Here is a 16,989-nt window from a genome sequence, read left to right as displayed (position 1 = left end):
GATAGGGGAACTGATCATTTAAGCAGAAATCTCCTCAGTCACTTTATCACCCAAACAACATCATTTGTCATCAGAGGAGCAAGATTCGGGGGATTGAGGGACCGTAAACAGACAGTTAAAATTGAAAAAGCATTCTTTGTTTCCACTGTAATCATTTCATGAATGATAAATACAATTTGATTATTAGTCACTTTTAACAACAGTGACAATTGTTCTATGGGCAGTTTAAAGTGTTTATGAGTACAGACAATAATAATAATTTCTACAAAAAGAATAGGGGCCAGACAGCAGTCGCTGCTCGGGCCCCAATAAAAGCAACCAAAGTGCACAGCATACTTCTTGTACAGAACATGCCATTATAATGTACAGCAAGTACTACACATGCACTGCCATGATTTCATGGATGAGTTAACAGGGTTAACATTTGATAACCACATTCACATTATTCCAGACTTTGGAATTGTTTAAACTAAAGCCAGTTGCAAAACTGAGCCAATGTTGATCTTAAATTGAACATAACTGATGATTCCAAGAACATTGCAAGGTGATTCCACTTTTTCTGACTCAGAGTCAGAAGCAGAGGAGCTGTTTTGTTTATGTATTCATTTAGTAGAAAATTTGGCAATCGGTATCTGTATCACAATGAGGCTCGTTACGATACGGCGAGACATTCAAATGTATTGCCCTTCATCCAACAGTTTGTTTTCCTTCCACAGTTTCTGAGGCAGAGGTCATTCTTGGGTTCAACATGTACGGGAGGATTTCCCCAGAATCCTGTGCAACTCTGGCGACATGAGGAAAGGTTTTTCCGGACTACCATCATTTCTCTCCAAGTCGTCACCTTGGAGAATAGAGACAAGGTTGTAAATATAGAATGAAGGGAACTGGATTAAAAAGGAGGCAAAGAAGAACATTAACATTAAGCACATTTGAATGCAAAAGTGGTGGTGGTTGTAAGAAGGTTTCATATTACAATCCGTGGCAGTTTTTCCTTATACTTATAGAAAAATGTCTTACTTTCCACAGCCCGAAAATAGGTACGCATGCATGTTATCTTAATTAAACACTCTAAATAGGAGACGGGTGTTGATGAGAGAATGAATGGCTGCATGTGCAGTTGCCCTCTGATTGATCACCCAAAATCAGCAGAGGATCGGCTCCAGGAGCCTTTTACGATGAACAGGATGAGTAGTGCAAAAAGGATGAATATAAAACATAAAGGTGTTGTACTTACAAAAGCAGAGGAAAAATGTGTCAACACACATGGCATAAACACTGAAGAAGCCATGAGCAATCAGGTAAGCCCCCACCACCGTCGTCTGATGTCGAAGAAAAAAACACTTACTGTGTTAATCATCTTTGAAAAAGGCAAATATACTAGTTAGGCAATTAGATTGAATAAGTACTTGCCTATCTCTATTTCTTATTATTATATATTATAATTGGTTCTACACTAAAAGCAAGAAATAATCTCAATTGTTACTATAAAATCAGAATAGTGGAATAAAAATCTGAACAGTTGAATGAAGCGAAAAAGTGGATGAGCTGAGTCTGTGTCATAAATCTGTGAATGTGTCTGCTCGTAACTACCATGAGAGGAATCTCATAGTAGTGGAGATACGGCACTTCCTCCTGGAAAAGAGTGATTTTCTTTGTGAAGAAAAGTAATGTTAACACACCTGAAAAAAAGATGGGAGGGGAAATTTGGTGTTTGGGTTAGGCTCCACATGGAGCATTAAAAAACGGACTGCTGCAACTCACCACTAAACTTTAGTTATGACTTACCAACTCCTCCTGCTATCATTACTTTCCCCAAAAACAGCAGGAAATCCGTCACTCTGTCCACAACTGCAACTCTGTAAGACAGACGGAAAGGAATGCTCCACATCGGTACACGTTGATTGATCATATAGCTAATTAAAATTGATGGGAATGGAATTATGCAAAAGGAAAAACAAATTGAGAAGAATATACTGTTTCATGGCACTGTATATATGTGTTGTCATTTTATTTTTTATTATTATTATTGTTTTTTTTTTTTATAAAGCTGAAGTGAGCCTGACCTGACCATATTCCTCATGAGAAGGAAGAACGCCTCCTGAGCTGACATGAAGAAGTTCTTGCCATAGATTGCCATCTATTGGAAAATATATAATGCACGTCCGCAATCACATCATTATACAAATCCGTATAATATAATAAAGCAAACACAATCTATTAAACTCACCATAATGTAAGCATTTCGGTTCATGTAGCGAATGAATTTTTCCAAACACCAGAAGCAGCATGTAAGACAACATAGTATAAACTTGGACAGGCTGTTGTCAAGTCCTGCAAAGACACAAACACAATCATTGGGCTCCTATCAGAAGAAAACTTTTACTAGCTAATGGAGCTAGTGTCACACTGACATTGTGTGTAAGATGTAAACCTTTCAGTTTCTTCTCCAAGTATTTCAGTGTAATTCGAAAAAGTTGGACAACAGAGAGAACGAGAGCTCCAAATGCCAAAGACCCCGTGTGATACCTGAAGAAAATACAAGCGGAGGTTGACAAATGTTAGTTACTACTGTCCTTCCCATCATTTCAGTTTCACTCTGGTTAAAACAGTGGTATATATATATATTAGGGGTTTGAGTTGCCTAGTACCTGGGGATTCGATTCGCATCACGATTCATAGGTCATGATTGGATTCGATACCGATTAATCCCGACAAAAATCTATAAATTGATTATTGCGATTTTTTAAAAACTCAAATTTAGAAAATACTAATCAGTAAACTTGTACATGTACACTGTAAGATTTGTATGAAAATGTATTTATTTGAAAATTCAGGCTTAAAACTGAGCCACTGCATTTAACAAACAGGTTGCAGTCGGTTTCATGTTTGAACAGCACTAAAATAAAATATTAAGGCTTAATGTTCCATTAATATAACATTTTTCCATGCTTAATGTGTGAATCCTAACCCTAAGTAAGACGTTTTGTTGAATATTTCCATAAAAAAAAAAGAATGTTTAAAAATCGATTCGGCCCCATATTAAATCGATTCGAAAATTGCGCACTGTAATATCGCGATATATTGCCGAATCGATTTGGGGGGGTTAATATTCTGCGTTCATCATATTAACAGTCTTCCTTTGTTTTCATCAGATCTCGCCAGTTTTTTCCCCTGGTCTCAGCCAGTCAGCGCTCTCCACCTATTTGTGTCTTGTCTAGTTGTGCCTTGTTGTTTTAAGTCTGGCTATATCTAGTGCCATCATATGCCCTGTCATTGTCCCATGTCCAAGGACTTGTCTGTGACAATTAGTCAGTCCCCCCCTGTTCTTCATTTTCCCGGTTTCTCAATTTTTGCTCTATGATTTTGAATCATGCGATTCACTATTTTTGTCCTTTTGCAATATTATGTTTTTTAGATTTCCCTGCACCCCTACCATGCCATGCCTTCTTTCCTACGCTTGGGTGCACTTCACCGCAATGACCTCTCCCCCCTGGCAATTTCTTAAAAAGGTATCACAGTCTTGTTTATTGTTCCGACCTGATTGCCCTTCTGAAGGATGAGAACAGTGGACAGGGAGGGACATCCTCAGGTTTCCTCTTGGCCCAGTAGTAACTGGAAAATGTTCCAGCAAGCGTACATTGTTCCAGGGCCAAGCTGAAGTTAACCAGCCAGAGAAAGATCAGCAAGTTGGAAATCTGTAGCAGGAACAAGTAACGGTGGTAGGGTGTCTCTCCGCCATAAAATGCAAACAGGCACTGAGAACCCACACAGGACGTTTCTTGGGATACGTTGCTTACGTTGAAAGTCTGCAAGGTGAGAGAATGAATGAAAACACGATAATGGTGTTGTCGCAAAGATTTGGAAATAAAACAAAACCGATGTTAACATTTTGTAGTGAAACATAAATCTGGATTTAGCACATATCTAACATTTTCAAGAAAATGAAAAAAAAAGCCCTACACTACACACTGTCTCTTTATAACACAAAATAGGTTAAAAACAATCTCTGAACTGACAAGTGACCACAATAAACTGTTACCTCAGGATTGCAAGTGCTGTTGGAATGTGGACAGCTCACATTAGGGGACATGACTTTATAGATGGCGTCACCTGAAGATGCCAAGTAACTGGTTTAAAGTGCCAGTTAAAGATACATTAACGGATTTGTACATTAGTAATATTGACTGAGCAAGTCAAAACAACAGAGAAGTAATGAACGACACCAGCAGAATCACCAAGTATATACAATTAAGGAATGAGGAGGAGGAATGAAAATTATAATGGAAATATTTTTTAATGCGCTGTATAGTTGGCTCAACTTGCGAATGTCACATGACCAAACCCAGAAAACAGGTGAGCCATGATTGGTTGTTATCTGAGCCATTAGACACTGTGATGTCATTTTCAGTGGAGAGCAAATTAAAAAATGGAGATGGATAGAAAAAGGTGAATTTTTCTGCTTAATTCATATTCCACAAATGCAGTATTAATCAGAATGTTGTATTTAGACTAGTAGGGGCACATACAACATATTATAGATCATATTGTATGAAAAGTTTGGCCGTGGTTTCCCTTTAGTGAAAGAAAACAGTCTGTCTTGCTTTCCTTGAGCTTTATCAAGATAAATGTATTTCAGTTGCTTTCGTACCAATACAGATGACTGTATTTGGAAGTTGTAATATGAAGCTCATTTGTGTCATATATTTGACACTTTCTCAAGGATACACAGCAGTAACAGCCCAGTATGAAATACAAACAGTCAGGAAAAGAAATGTTATGACTGGGTAGAAGAGGGTTGACATGATGTGACCGATGGCTCTGCAAAAGAGACAAATCAAAGAAATGATAAAACTCGTAAATCCCATTGCTGCGTTTTTGTTGTTGTTTTTTAAGCACATACAGCTGCACTGTAATGAACTCATTCACTGCCATTGACGGCTATTGATGTCAAAAATTCATTTGAACGATTTCTATTAGTTTAATTTTTTTCCCACTTTTGTTAACAAGAGTATGGAAACCTATACATTTTTTTATTGTACATTTAGAACATATATAAAATTTAAGATTAATCGTGAGGTAACTATTGAAGTCATGCGATTAATTACAATTAAAATTTTTAAATTCCCTAACGCGATTTTAAAAAAAGAAAAGATTATTAAAGATTATTAGGAGCGTCAGGCAATTAAAATATTTTAATCGTAATTAATTGCATGACTTCAATAGTTACCTCACGATTAATCTTAAATTTTATATAAATTATTAATTAATTAATTATTATATTTTCATACTCTTGTCAACAAAAGTGGGGAAAAAATGTTAAACTAATAGAAATAGTTAAAAATGAATATTTGACGTCTATAACCGTCAATGGCAGTGAATGAGTTAAAAGGAACACACTTGCTGGCCTCTCTGAGCAGGGCAATGGCCAGCTTGATCCTCCTCCTCATGATGACAAGTATCAGCAAAATTGAAGCCTCTGTCACTCCTAGAGACGCCACTGAGGATGGCAAATCAATAACAAACATGAGACTAAAATGTGTGCTCATTTATTTCTTATTTCATTTAGTTGTTTGGTGATGTAGTTGGAATATTGCACACCTGAGAAGATTTAGCTTAATACCTAGAGAATTGATGGTTTAGTCCCACAAGGACACAAGGAACCATAAGTTAGTTTTTTTTTTCTTCCAAAGCACTGCCTATGAAAGAGTCCTAATCACACCCTTGAAAAACTGCCTTAAACATAAACATACTGTATTACCCTTAAATTTGGCAGATAAAAATAACGATAACTCATGTTCTAGGACAACACGTGTTTATCACTACACTGACGGGATTCTGGTAGACAACAAAAGGCCGACAGAAGAAATAAAAAATGCCAAAAAAATGATGAAAGTTGTACAAAGAAAAATAAGAACGCTTACATAAAATGATCCAAGTTTCTCTGAGCTGTAGATAGACTTTGAGATCTGTCTGGGCTCCAACTTCCACAATGGAAACATCCGAGCCTTGACTGTATCCCAGGTTGGTTAACACCACAGAGCAGTACCACATACCTACAATTGCATTGTGTATTGTACACATTCAATAAGTTGGTTAGATAGATAGATAGATAGATAGATAGATAGATAGATAGATAGATAGATAGATAGATAGATAGATAGATAGATAGATAGATAGATATAGAAATAGAGAGGGATATAGAGATAGAGGTATAGAGTTAGAGATAGAGCTAGATATAGATGGATAGATATAGATAATAGATGTAGATAGATAGAGAGATAGAGAGATATACAAATAGATAGATATAGAACGATAGATAGATAGATAGATAGATAGATAGATAGATAGATAGATAGATAGATAGATAGATAGATAGATAGATAGATAGAAATATAGAGTTAGAGATAGAGCTAGATAGATAGAGATAGATAGCTGTAGATAGATATAGAGGGATAGAGAGACAGAGATAGAAATAGATATAGAGTGATAGATAGATATAGATAGAGATATATAGAGCTAGATAGATATAGATAGATAGAGATATAGAGTTAGAGATAGAGATTGATAGATGTAGATAGATATAGATGGATAGAGAGACAGATAGATATAGAAATAGATATAGAGTGATAGATAGAGAGATATAGATAGAGATATATAGAGCTAGATAGATATAGATAGATATAGATAGATGGATATAGATAGATATAGAGAGAGAGATAGATAGATAGATAGATAGATAGATAGATAGATAGATAGATAGATAGATAGATAGATAGATAGATAGATAGATAGATAGAGATATCGAGAGAAATATAGAGATATAGATATAGATAGATATAGAAAGATAGAGATAAATATAAATATAGAAAGAGATAGAGAGATATATATAGAGAGAGATAAAGAGAGATAGATATAGTTGCTAGAGATAGAGAGAGATATAGATAGAGAAATAGATAGATAGATAGATGAAAAACATACCATATGCCAAGAGTAGCATAACAGTTATGATGGTAGCCCACAACATGAGGCCGGCTGTGAATCTCAGCAGCACTATGAAGATGAGACTAAACACCAAGGATATCAGCAGGCCTCTGGGGGAGGGACAAAAACTGGACGTGAGTTGTAGCAACAGGATAGAACAAAGAATGGGGAGGGGGTAGGGGGGTTGGGTGTACTTTAAATGATTAGGAAAAGCTAAGGCAAGGGTAATCACAATTGCAAAGTTCTCGTGAAGCATATGCTCTAAGAGTTTTTATAACTTAAGTCAACTTATAGAGCACTTACAACAAACAAACATAGCTGCATACAGTACGGTAGCATTTAATTTGCTCCACATAAAGTAAAATCAGACATATAAAACACAGTTAAACCAATAAATCAATAACAAACTATAAATGTTGCTTGTTTTCACCACCAGTTAGTTATCTTTTAATTACAGTTAAACTATTCAGTCCAACTATCCAGTTTGTGTGCATGCGTAGTAGTTACAGAACGATCCATGGCCAAGACTTGGTGTAATCTTCCATGATCTTCAAGCCCATCTCCCGAGTATCCACTAGTCCTCTTATTCCTCTGAAAAGATGTGAGAGGTCTTTTTTTTTTTAATGAATCAACTTGTTCGGAATTTCATGAAAACATGCGGACAATTAGAGTATAATGAATTACAGTTGTTGTTGTTGTTACTTCCAAATTCTAGCATGCAAATCCAAATTCTCATAACATTAGTTTAACACATTTCAAACACATTCAACAAGGCAAATAAATGAAATGCATTTGTTTTTGCTAGAATACACTGTTCAGAATTAATAATAATATTGATATCATTATGCATGCAGTTAAATAAGCATTTGAGTTGTTTTTTCCCCCCTCTGGGGAAAATTATGCTAATTTCCCCCATTTATTTCAATCGTTGTTATAAACCTCAGAAGGTTTTTATCATAAATTTCCAAGTTAAACCTAATTGAAGGAGAATGACTTCAGGATTGTTGCAAATTGTTAGTTACATAATCAGGTAAATAACAAAAAAAAAAACATGTGGAATCACCATATTGTAAAATAATTAAAAAAAATAATGGGGGGTAGGAATGATAGGACCTTCTAAGGTGCCCAAGATCAAAATGGATCCTGGTATGTCGAGTTTCTAACCGACAATTTGCCATGGAATAACAAGAGCTGTGCTTTCTATAAGAAATATTTCTCATGCAAGACAATCCACCACCCTACGTTCCAAAAAAGCCACCATCATCCCATTGATCACATTTTTGACCTCTACGCTAAATTGAGAATTGATGGATTTGACCTTGGAAGGAATATCAGGGTGAAAGGCAGTATACAGTATCTACAGTAATTACCAACAGCAATTCTGGCAGCCTGATTTGTTTTTGAGAACTGTCACATTGCAATGCTAGTGTTGCACTTATGAATTTGGGGTACAAAAGATACTGTATTGCCATGGCAGTTTTGTTTATTATAAAAATAATATTTTTATAAGAGACAAACGTAATTGATGACACAGATCTTCAATAGATCCTTTAATCTGAGTGAGGTCCCATCCTGCTTCAGACGTTCCACCATCATCCGAGTCCCCAAGAGCCAGAGTTTAAAATAATGATAATAATAATATTGTGAAATGAAATATATTGTGTACGTGTATGTAAAATATTGAAAAGGAGACAATACCTGACAGCATTTTGGAGTTCCGTGACGCTACGTGCCGTTTCAAGAGCATCTTTGAACCTCGTCTTATTTGCCACTGTCGCTGTCCCATTAAGAGTGATGACATCTGGTAGACATCGCCGAAGAACTGAGCCCCGCCCACAGACACACAAAAGTAATATAATGTCATATATTAGTATATTATAATATCACAAAACATTATTGGGTATAAACATACATAAGGTTTGATATTACAACAATGAAAGTGTCATCCTTACATGGTCTACTTGGCACAATCATAGAGGGACAATCTTCATCTCGTAGAACCTCAGATACTGGCTAGAAGAACCCAAACAGAAATATGAAGGCAAGGCAGGATGAATGAAAAGTGCTAAAAACTGCTAAATGTGATTTAAAATGTTGAGTGTTCATAAACTGGTGACAGCAAATACTTGAAAAGTGTGTAAATTCGACTTAATTAATGAAGACCTTTGGTCAATGAATTCACAATGACTTTTTAATTTTTTAAACAGATCTTGCTGTAGCAAGTAAAAGTGCCAACTGCTGGTCCGAGCTCTAATTTTAATATATTCAAATTGTGCCTAAGTTGCAGGAGCAGCAAAACTATGAAAAAAAAGTGTGATTTACAGTCCGAAAGATACGTAATAATGCCAAATGTAAAACCAAGCCAACATGTAGATGGACTTAAATGTAACGTAGATTCTAACTCATACCTTGTCAGGATTATTGAAGCCAGGTTTGCAGAACTGTCTGTAATACTGCCAGTAGCTGTTGCCGACTTTGTGCTCCAGCTGCATCTCAGTATATGTAGCAAATTTGTCTGGGCAATTTGACACACACATCTGAAAGCACAGGATATATTAGTCACAGAAGCAATTTGGGGAATATAATGAAGGGATGCTAGTAGAGTCACTTGGCTAAACACAAGTACAAACAAGTACATGTAAATGTCAACGTGAAGGAGCGTTGTATTGCGCTCAACCTGCAAACGAGTTTTCCATTACGTAAGCCGTGGATTGATGAGTAACTTGGATCTGAGTACCAGCATTTGGCCAGCCTTTAAATGAGTGTCGTTATGTGCTCGTTTGACGAGCAATTTTACTTTTCTCCAAAATGTAACATGTATATAATTACAATATTAAATCTATTTTCATAAGTATATAAATTTGTCCACTTATGTTAATGAGAGTGTTTGAAATTTGAAAGCAATTGTACATTTAGAACATTTAATTGATTGACAGCCCTAATACGTACAGTATATGTTTATAGTAACACCAATTTAGTAAACTTGAAGTTAAGTACCTATAACATTTTGAAAAAGCAAATTCAATATTATATCATATCATATCATATCATATTATATTATATTACCTGCATTGTTGGGCACTGTAGGTTAATTAGAATAGAAGGATTGGCACATTTCAAGATGTTGAAATAGAAGAGAAGGGGCCTCTTCCTGCAAAACAGATCAAATATAAATTGCTAGATTAAATTTAACAACACATTGAGAAGTCAGAATAAATGAATGCTTTTGTCATGTCCAATAAATATGTCTGATTTATGTTGTCTCGGGTCTGTTTTGTGTTTCATTTCTGTTTTACTTTGTAATTGTCGCTGCGCTCATTTCAGATAACTTTCTCTCCCCTGTGTTTTCTGCCTGTCTGATTATCAATTGGGTATGGTTTGGATGTAGATCTTCATGTCCAGAAGAGAAGATGTGCTGCACGGCAGTCCCCGGCGCATCAACGATCTGTATGTTGAGATTGAGTCATGGCGATCCCAAATGGTATGTATGACCCTGGAAGGTTCGGCGTCATTAGAAGTTTTAATGACTTTTCTGGTGTCCCCAAATCATGCCCCTTCCATCTGGTTATTTATGCTCATTTGTTGGTGGTGTATGCTGGGCTGTTGTTATTATTATTCAATAAGTAATCTTGAATTGTAGAATTTGTGTCACTATAATCTCAGATAACAATCAGATTTGAACATTGTTATTGTAACAGCTACTTTGTAGGAGGTTTACATCATACATTTTTATTTATTTTTTTAAAGTCAATAGTTAATGAGCATTGGTAGGGTCATGTAAAGTCTTTTGATGTGTAATGAGAAAGGAATGACTCACGCATTGGCAGTTCCCTTCTGACCACAAAACTCGCCATAGCTGTTTGTTGGATGGAGCACCTTCCTGGGGTCACCATGTAACCAGGCTGGATAAATAGAGCAATCATTTTACAAAGAGCGTATTATTAAATTAATTGCTGGCTGAAATTCTAGTTACACCTAGTCGATTGGATAAAATCTTTTGTTCAAATATGTCATCTCTAACAAAATGTGATCAAAAATTCAAGATGTTGGTTTTGCTGTTAAAGGTATACTTGACTCATTTAGCCGTTTTTAGCAGTAAGAAGATAATATTTTGTCTACAATTGATGTGATAACTTCATTATTTTTTAAAACAATTAATACCTTAAATTATTCAAACTTAATTAAAACTAATTTTGCCACTTGCTGGCGACTGAAGATGACATCATGCGTGCTCAGGTAACAGGTAACGATCGACCAATCATGGCTCATTTTGCTAATGTCACATGACCAACCCCAGAAAAAAGGTGAGCCGTGATCGGTCGTTACCCATTTCCTCAACACGCGTGATGTCATCTTCAGTCGACAGTGTCAGGGGGTTGTGGTGGTTGCGGACCCAAACGCAGGGAAGCAGGGCAAGGAGGCAGAGGTGATGTTAAAAAAAAAAGAAGAAGAAAAAAAAAAAAAGGAATTTAATTATACAAAACAAAAGCGAACTCCAAATGGCAAGTGAAACAAAACATGGGGAGGACACCAAGGCAAAAAACTGGCAGCATGATGGGAGGAAAACGACAATGAATCGATGCAGACACGAGGGGAGACACAAGACTAAATTCACACACTCACTAACGACACACCTGGGGCAAGACACAAGTGGCTGAGGGCACTGATTGGTTGACACGAGGAAGGGCAGGATTGCACTTAACAAGACCAAGGGAGACACACAAGGAAAAGCAGAACCCAAACATGACAGACAGCAAGTGGGAAAATGTGTTTTTAAAGGTATTAATTGTACGTGAAAAATAATGAAATTCTCACATTAATTAGCCTATACACAAAATATTATCTTAATGCTGAAAAAGGCTTAATGAGTCAAGTATATCTTTAAGTTTAGCTCCAATAACGTCATTTTTGGCTGTTAAATGTGCTTCCACATATTCGTAGATCTAGGTAAAATGTACAAGCAGGGGTGCGTAGTTATTTATTTATTTTTTATATTCTGATTATAAAATGGAGATAAAGGAGTCAGAACATAAAATTTTATACATCTTCCTGCTCCTTTTTCAACATGTATGTCATAATTGCTACCAGTGACAGGGTTGACGACTGTCTTACTTTATCTCTTGCTGCTTCATTTGATGTTAAGTTACGTTTGCTTGAACTGCTTTTTTTTCTTCTACTTTTGTCACAAATGTATTTATAATATATTTTATTCCGCTATTATTTTATACATGTTCAAAATAAACTTCCACCCCCAAAAAAATTATATTTTTTTAGAGGGGTGCTACTTTGTCATTTATTGTAAATCACACATCAAACAACATAGCCAGCTTCCAGTCGAGAGACCGAGCCAAAAAGGAGCAGGCTTGGATCATGGGAAGCAAGAAAGTTGGCCTATCTGGTGAGTGTGTTGGCTTCTTTACAACTGTTGAACTATCAATTGAAGATAGCATTTATCCAACGTAATAACACCACCACCGGTCATCAGGTTGACTATCAAACTTTTTTTTTTTCTGTCAAAAGACGAGGAGGAGTTTCTCCTCTTATCCGCTTGAAGCAACCCCAGTGTAGTTGCTTGCGAGACACGCGGAGCAACACAATATTGAATATTTGGTCCGAGGCTAGCATCAGTTCTACTTAGCATATGAAGTTGTGACATATCAGCTGAGTTGAGTTTGATTAAATACATTCAAACAAGTATGTGTCTTCGGGAGAGGACTCACCCACTATTCCAAGGGCAACATATGAAAGAATGGCAAGGATGAAGATCCAACAGCATAAGACATCTGTGCAGCTTCTGTTGAGAAATCAATCCATCCGTTTTTTTAAATACCACCTGAGCGGGTAACACATTTGCATCAGCACAGTTTCATAATTGTCCCAAAACACTCTCCGTATGGTCTACCGCTCTATTGTCATATCAATTGAATACATACACAAACATTCAGCTTCATATAGGTTATGTGTAAGCTTAAACACCAATCAACGTGACGTTAACATACATGAATATTTTCATGGTTTTATCAAAAACATAATCCTGAAAACGTAGAATTGAATGGATGTTCTACAGAGCGCCCTCCATGATACTTGCTTATAATGAGGTGGGATGTTAATAGGTGGCCAGGTTTACACGCACTACACAAAATACAACTTTTCTTCTTGTCAAATTCAAATAGGCACTATTTATCCAGTCATATCGTTCAATTAAAATCTTTCATATAGTAAGTTTTAGCCACCAAACCCCAAGACCTAAAATCAACAACTTGAGTTGGACCTCGAGTCAAGTCATGTGAACAGAATTCCCCGCTTCTGCTTATAAGGAGGAAGCATTGGGTTACCTTTTGTGGACTGGACCTCTGAAGAAAGGATCAAACTTGTGTGGCTCACCTGAGGAAATCAAAACAGTAAAAAGTTATTTCTTAACTGGGATCAAGGGGAAGACAACTGAAAACCTATTTGTGAAATTGTGCCATTACAGCTCAGCACAAGTTGCAACATTAAACAACAACGATTGAGGCTCACGTCCAGGCTTGGCCTGACGATAAGATGATGGCTCATGGAGGGGGATATGAACTGTATATTGACCACAATCACCAGATGTACAGTTACTATAAAGTACCAGTATCAGGAACAGTCAATTGCAGTTCAGCCAGTAATACAAAGTAAGAGGCGTCAGCACCTTGTTGAAATAGACTGAGCTCCGTTAATCTGATAGCATTAGTGAAGAGTAATACTCTCTTGAGTTAGTTAATCTTTATCCTATTGATGACGAAAATAGGACTAACTAGTGCTAGCATCAACACTGTTGTTGTTTTCATTGTCAATGCAATTTGATATTTTCCAAAGGCTCCGTTTGCCAGAAAAATGATGACCTCAGAATGAGGGATGTCAAACTAGATTTACATTGGATTGATTTGGAGTCTGAATTAAATCAAATACTATCCATCAATTTCGATATTTTGTTTTCATGAGGATTAAGAGGCAGAGCTGCAGCTTAATGCTGACTTTGTTGTATAGGCGGCGAACCCAAAACAATTACAAAATTCACAAATTCCTCCATAAGCATACATATAGGACAATTTGTCAGCTAACTAGCATTGATCACATTGAGGCCTATTTAAGATTGTGAGCTGTTCACATTCAATGTTAATGCATGTTCTATATAGTGAAAACAGGTCTGTTGCTCACCATAGAAGGGATCCAGATGTGTAGCTCCACTGACTGGTGCGGCTTGAACAGCAGCCGCGCTGCTGAAGGTGTACCGGTGTGGCGCCATGGCGGCTCAACAGCCAGAAGAACACACTGGGAAGGTTGAATGAGGTTGCAGATAAACTGGACTAAGTGTCTCCCTATCCTCTTCATCCCTGACACACACTCGCTCTCTCTCCCCCCTAAACCGCTTAATATGTTTGCCTCTTACTATAGCCAATGGAAATCTGTCAATTAAAACAATGTAAATACTTTTGACAGTATCAAGACCTATAAATGTTTCGGAACCACGAGGACTCTTCCTAGAGCTGTACAAACATTTAAACTCGCAGAACAGAAGGAAGGGCCATAATTAGGAAGGTGACTCGGATATGATGCACTATACAATGGTGAAATTTCAAAAAGCATTTTTTTTCCCTCACTCAGGGACACATAGGAGCTTGCGGTGCTGTGAGTCAGAACAGCATCTTTGAGAAGATAAAGTAATTTAAAAAATATATATTTTGGGTCTTCCCCAAGCACCCTCCTGAACCCTAATCTCCCCCCAAAAAGTTTTTAATGAAAGAACGCATATTGAATGCCTATCAGGCGTTTTCTAATGTTTTTTTTTGTTGCCAGCCTTAATAAATAAATCTCATTGAGTAAGTTTCAAAATCCCAGCACTCGTGTGGTTTTCTACTTCTGAATGTTAACACTGTAGGTTACATTTACATCAGATTTGAACAGTTTTTGTCAGGCATTAAAGTCATTAAAGTGAAGGTCAGCTGTTAAGAATATGGATGGGTGAGCGGATGTCGATTAAATAATGACGGTTTCATTTGAAATCCATCGTGGTGCTGTATAAGCAAAATCACAAAGCAACTGTTTCCAGGGTGTCTTACAGGAAAATGACATGTGATGGCAGTAGTGCCCCATGCATGAAAATAAGAGGCTATAGTGTGAAATGTAGAAACAGTGGCAGACTTTCAGAGTGGACTATTGCTTACAGTTTTACGAGTACATAACTTAATTTGCTTTGTCATCCATGAGTCTGAATCAAATCTCCATTTGTGTGTGAATGTTTTCTCTGATAGAATTTCAGCCCGACTCTTATTTCGATGGAGCCACTAGCAGATAGTTTTAATTGTATTTTAATTAGAACATTTCATTGAGGATGTGAAGAATTGTGTTTGAAAGAATTTAGTATTCTTTTAAGTCACAGCGATGTTCCACAAAGTTTTCTTTCAACTGCCACCATGCTGTGCTGACAGATCCAAAAGCAACTGCTGTCAAAATGATGTTGTGTAACATTTTAGTCAGAGAAAGCCTGTGGAGCTGCAGTCGTGAGTAGGAACATTTCAGAATCCAACTGAGAGTAGTAATCTCTTTGCCTGTTGTATCACTCAGAGCTGGCATATGTTGCTCGCTGAGTCTCAAGGATGTTTCTTTTGTTGAGTCTGGCAGGTCAAAATGTCTTCCACTTCACACTCTTTATACCAAAATTCACTTTGGACAGTGTTCAATATCATGTTCAGTTGACTGTTGTTAATTCACAAATGAAATATTGCTGGAACTAATCATGCGAGCTAGCCATCTGTCCCATAATTGCCTTTACGACTTCAGCTATTTGACAGCACTGCAGGATAATAAAGTGTTGAAATCATTGTTTGCTCACGTTAGCATGGGACCATTTAGTGTGTGTCTGCCTAACATCCAGTTACAATTTGCCGAATTGTACTGGCAAAGTTACGCCAGTGGAGAAGCGGCTGCTGGTTGATATTTTGAAACACTTTTTCCACAGAATGAAAAAAAAAAGATTTTGTTGGTTTGTTATGATTATATTATTGTTAATGTTTTATTTCATGTGTTCTATAAAGCGCTTTGTTACAGCCGCAGCTGCTGTGAAAGCGTTATATAAATAAAGATGAGCTGAGTTTCTCATTCAAGAATAAGTGTAAATCGACGGTAAATAGATGACATTGAAATATTACTCACCCTTTGATTATCTATGTGATGTTTGTAACAAACGCAGTGATCTTGTTGACGGAGCCACGTCAGGAAAGTAGCTCCAATTAATACATAAAGCATACATCATTTAATGCATCGGGATAAATGAGAAATGTTAGTAACAGAATACTTGTAGTTGGGGGAGAATAAACACTGTCCGTATTTACTTTTTTGGCATATTCATTTTTGACTATTAACTCATTCCCTGCCATTGACGGCTATAGACGTCAAAAATTAATTTGAACTATTTCTATTAGTTTAACTTTTTTTTTTGTTAACAAGAGTGTGAAAACCTAGAATTTTTTATTGTACATTTATAACAGATATAAAATTTGTGATTAATCGTGAGTTAACTAGTGAAGTGATGCGATTAATTACAATTAATAATTTTAATCACCTGATACCCCTAATTTTTAATAATCTTTTCTTTTTTTAAATCGCGTGGCGGCCATCTTGGCCAATTGATTAGGTACACCCAGGATTCTCGCCACTCTGCTCGCCCAGGGCGGCGGCCATTTTGTCCAATTAATTAGGTACACCAAGGATTCTCTCCCCTCCGCCCAGCCGGGGCGGCGGCCGGCCATTTTGGCCAATTGATTAGGTACGTCCAGGATTCTCGCCACTCTGCTCGCCCAGGACATTGGCCATCTTGGCCAATTAATTAGGTACGCCAAGGACTCTCTCCTCCTCGCCCACCCGGGTCGGCGGCCATCTTGGCCAATTGATTAGGTACGCCCAGGATTCTCGCCACTCTGCTCGCCCAGGGCGGCGGCCATCTTGGCCAATTGATTAGGTACACCAAGGACTCTCTCCCTC

The 16,989-nt window shown here is 37.0% G+C and overlaps 1 protein-coding gene across 3 annotated transcripts; it reads right to left on the bottom strand.

Moving 5' to 3' along the window:
- Positions 1-115: 115 nt before the first annotated feature.
- LOC144043207 (choline transporter-like protein 5-A) lies at positions 116-14,350 on the bottom strand. Of its 3 annotated transcripts, XM_077556519.1 has the most exons (23): positions 14,167-14,350; positions 13,317-13,365; positions 12,702-12,775; positions 10,799-10,883; positions 10,048-10,132; positions 9,390-9,518; positions 8,934-8,994; positions 8,680-8,803; positions 7,489-7,572; positions 6,979-7,091; positions 5,922-6,053; positions 5,398-5,497; positions 4,726-4,818; positions 4,040-4,127; positions 3,768-3,806; positions 3,538-3,695; positions 2,432-2,526; positions 2,228-2,331; positions 2,064-2,137; positions 1,786-1,856; positions 1,591-1,679; positions 1,235-1,319; positions 116-841 (listed from the first exon to the last, which is right to left on the bottom strand). In XM_077556519.1, exons 1-23 carry the CDS (start codon positions 14,252-14,254, stop codon positions 744-746), a joined length of 2,118 nt encoding a protein of 705 aa, XP_077412645.1. In that variant the 5' UTR covers positions 14,255-14,350; the 3' UTR covers positions 116-743. The 3 variants fall into 3 exon arrangements, 2 of the variants coding, with proteins under 2 accessions (XP_077412645.1, XP_077412644.1); XM_077556518.1 differs by having other exon boundaries at positions 3,538-3,806; positions 14,167-14,347; XR_013291065.1 differs by lacking the exons at positions 116-841; positions 1,235-1,319; positions 1,591-1,679 and having other exon boundaries at positions 2,412-2,526; positions 3,538-3,806.
- Between the last annotated feature and the right edge of the window lie 2,639 nt (positions 14,351-16,989).

The sequence above is a fragment of the Vanacampus margaritifer genome, chromosome 2, assembly GCF_051991255.1.
Source record: "Vanacampus margaritifer isolate UIUO_Vmar chromosome 2, RoL_Vmar_1.0, whole genome shotgun sequence".
In the NCBI taxonomy this organism is placed as follows: Eukaryota; Metazoa; Chordata; class Actinopteri; order Syngnathiformes; family Syngnathidae; genus Vanacampus; species Vanacampus margaritifer.
Note: the sequence above shows the minus strand (reverse complement) of the source record. Positions and strands in the feature narration are given on the sequence as shown.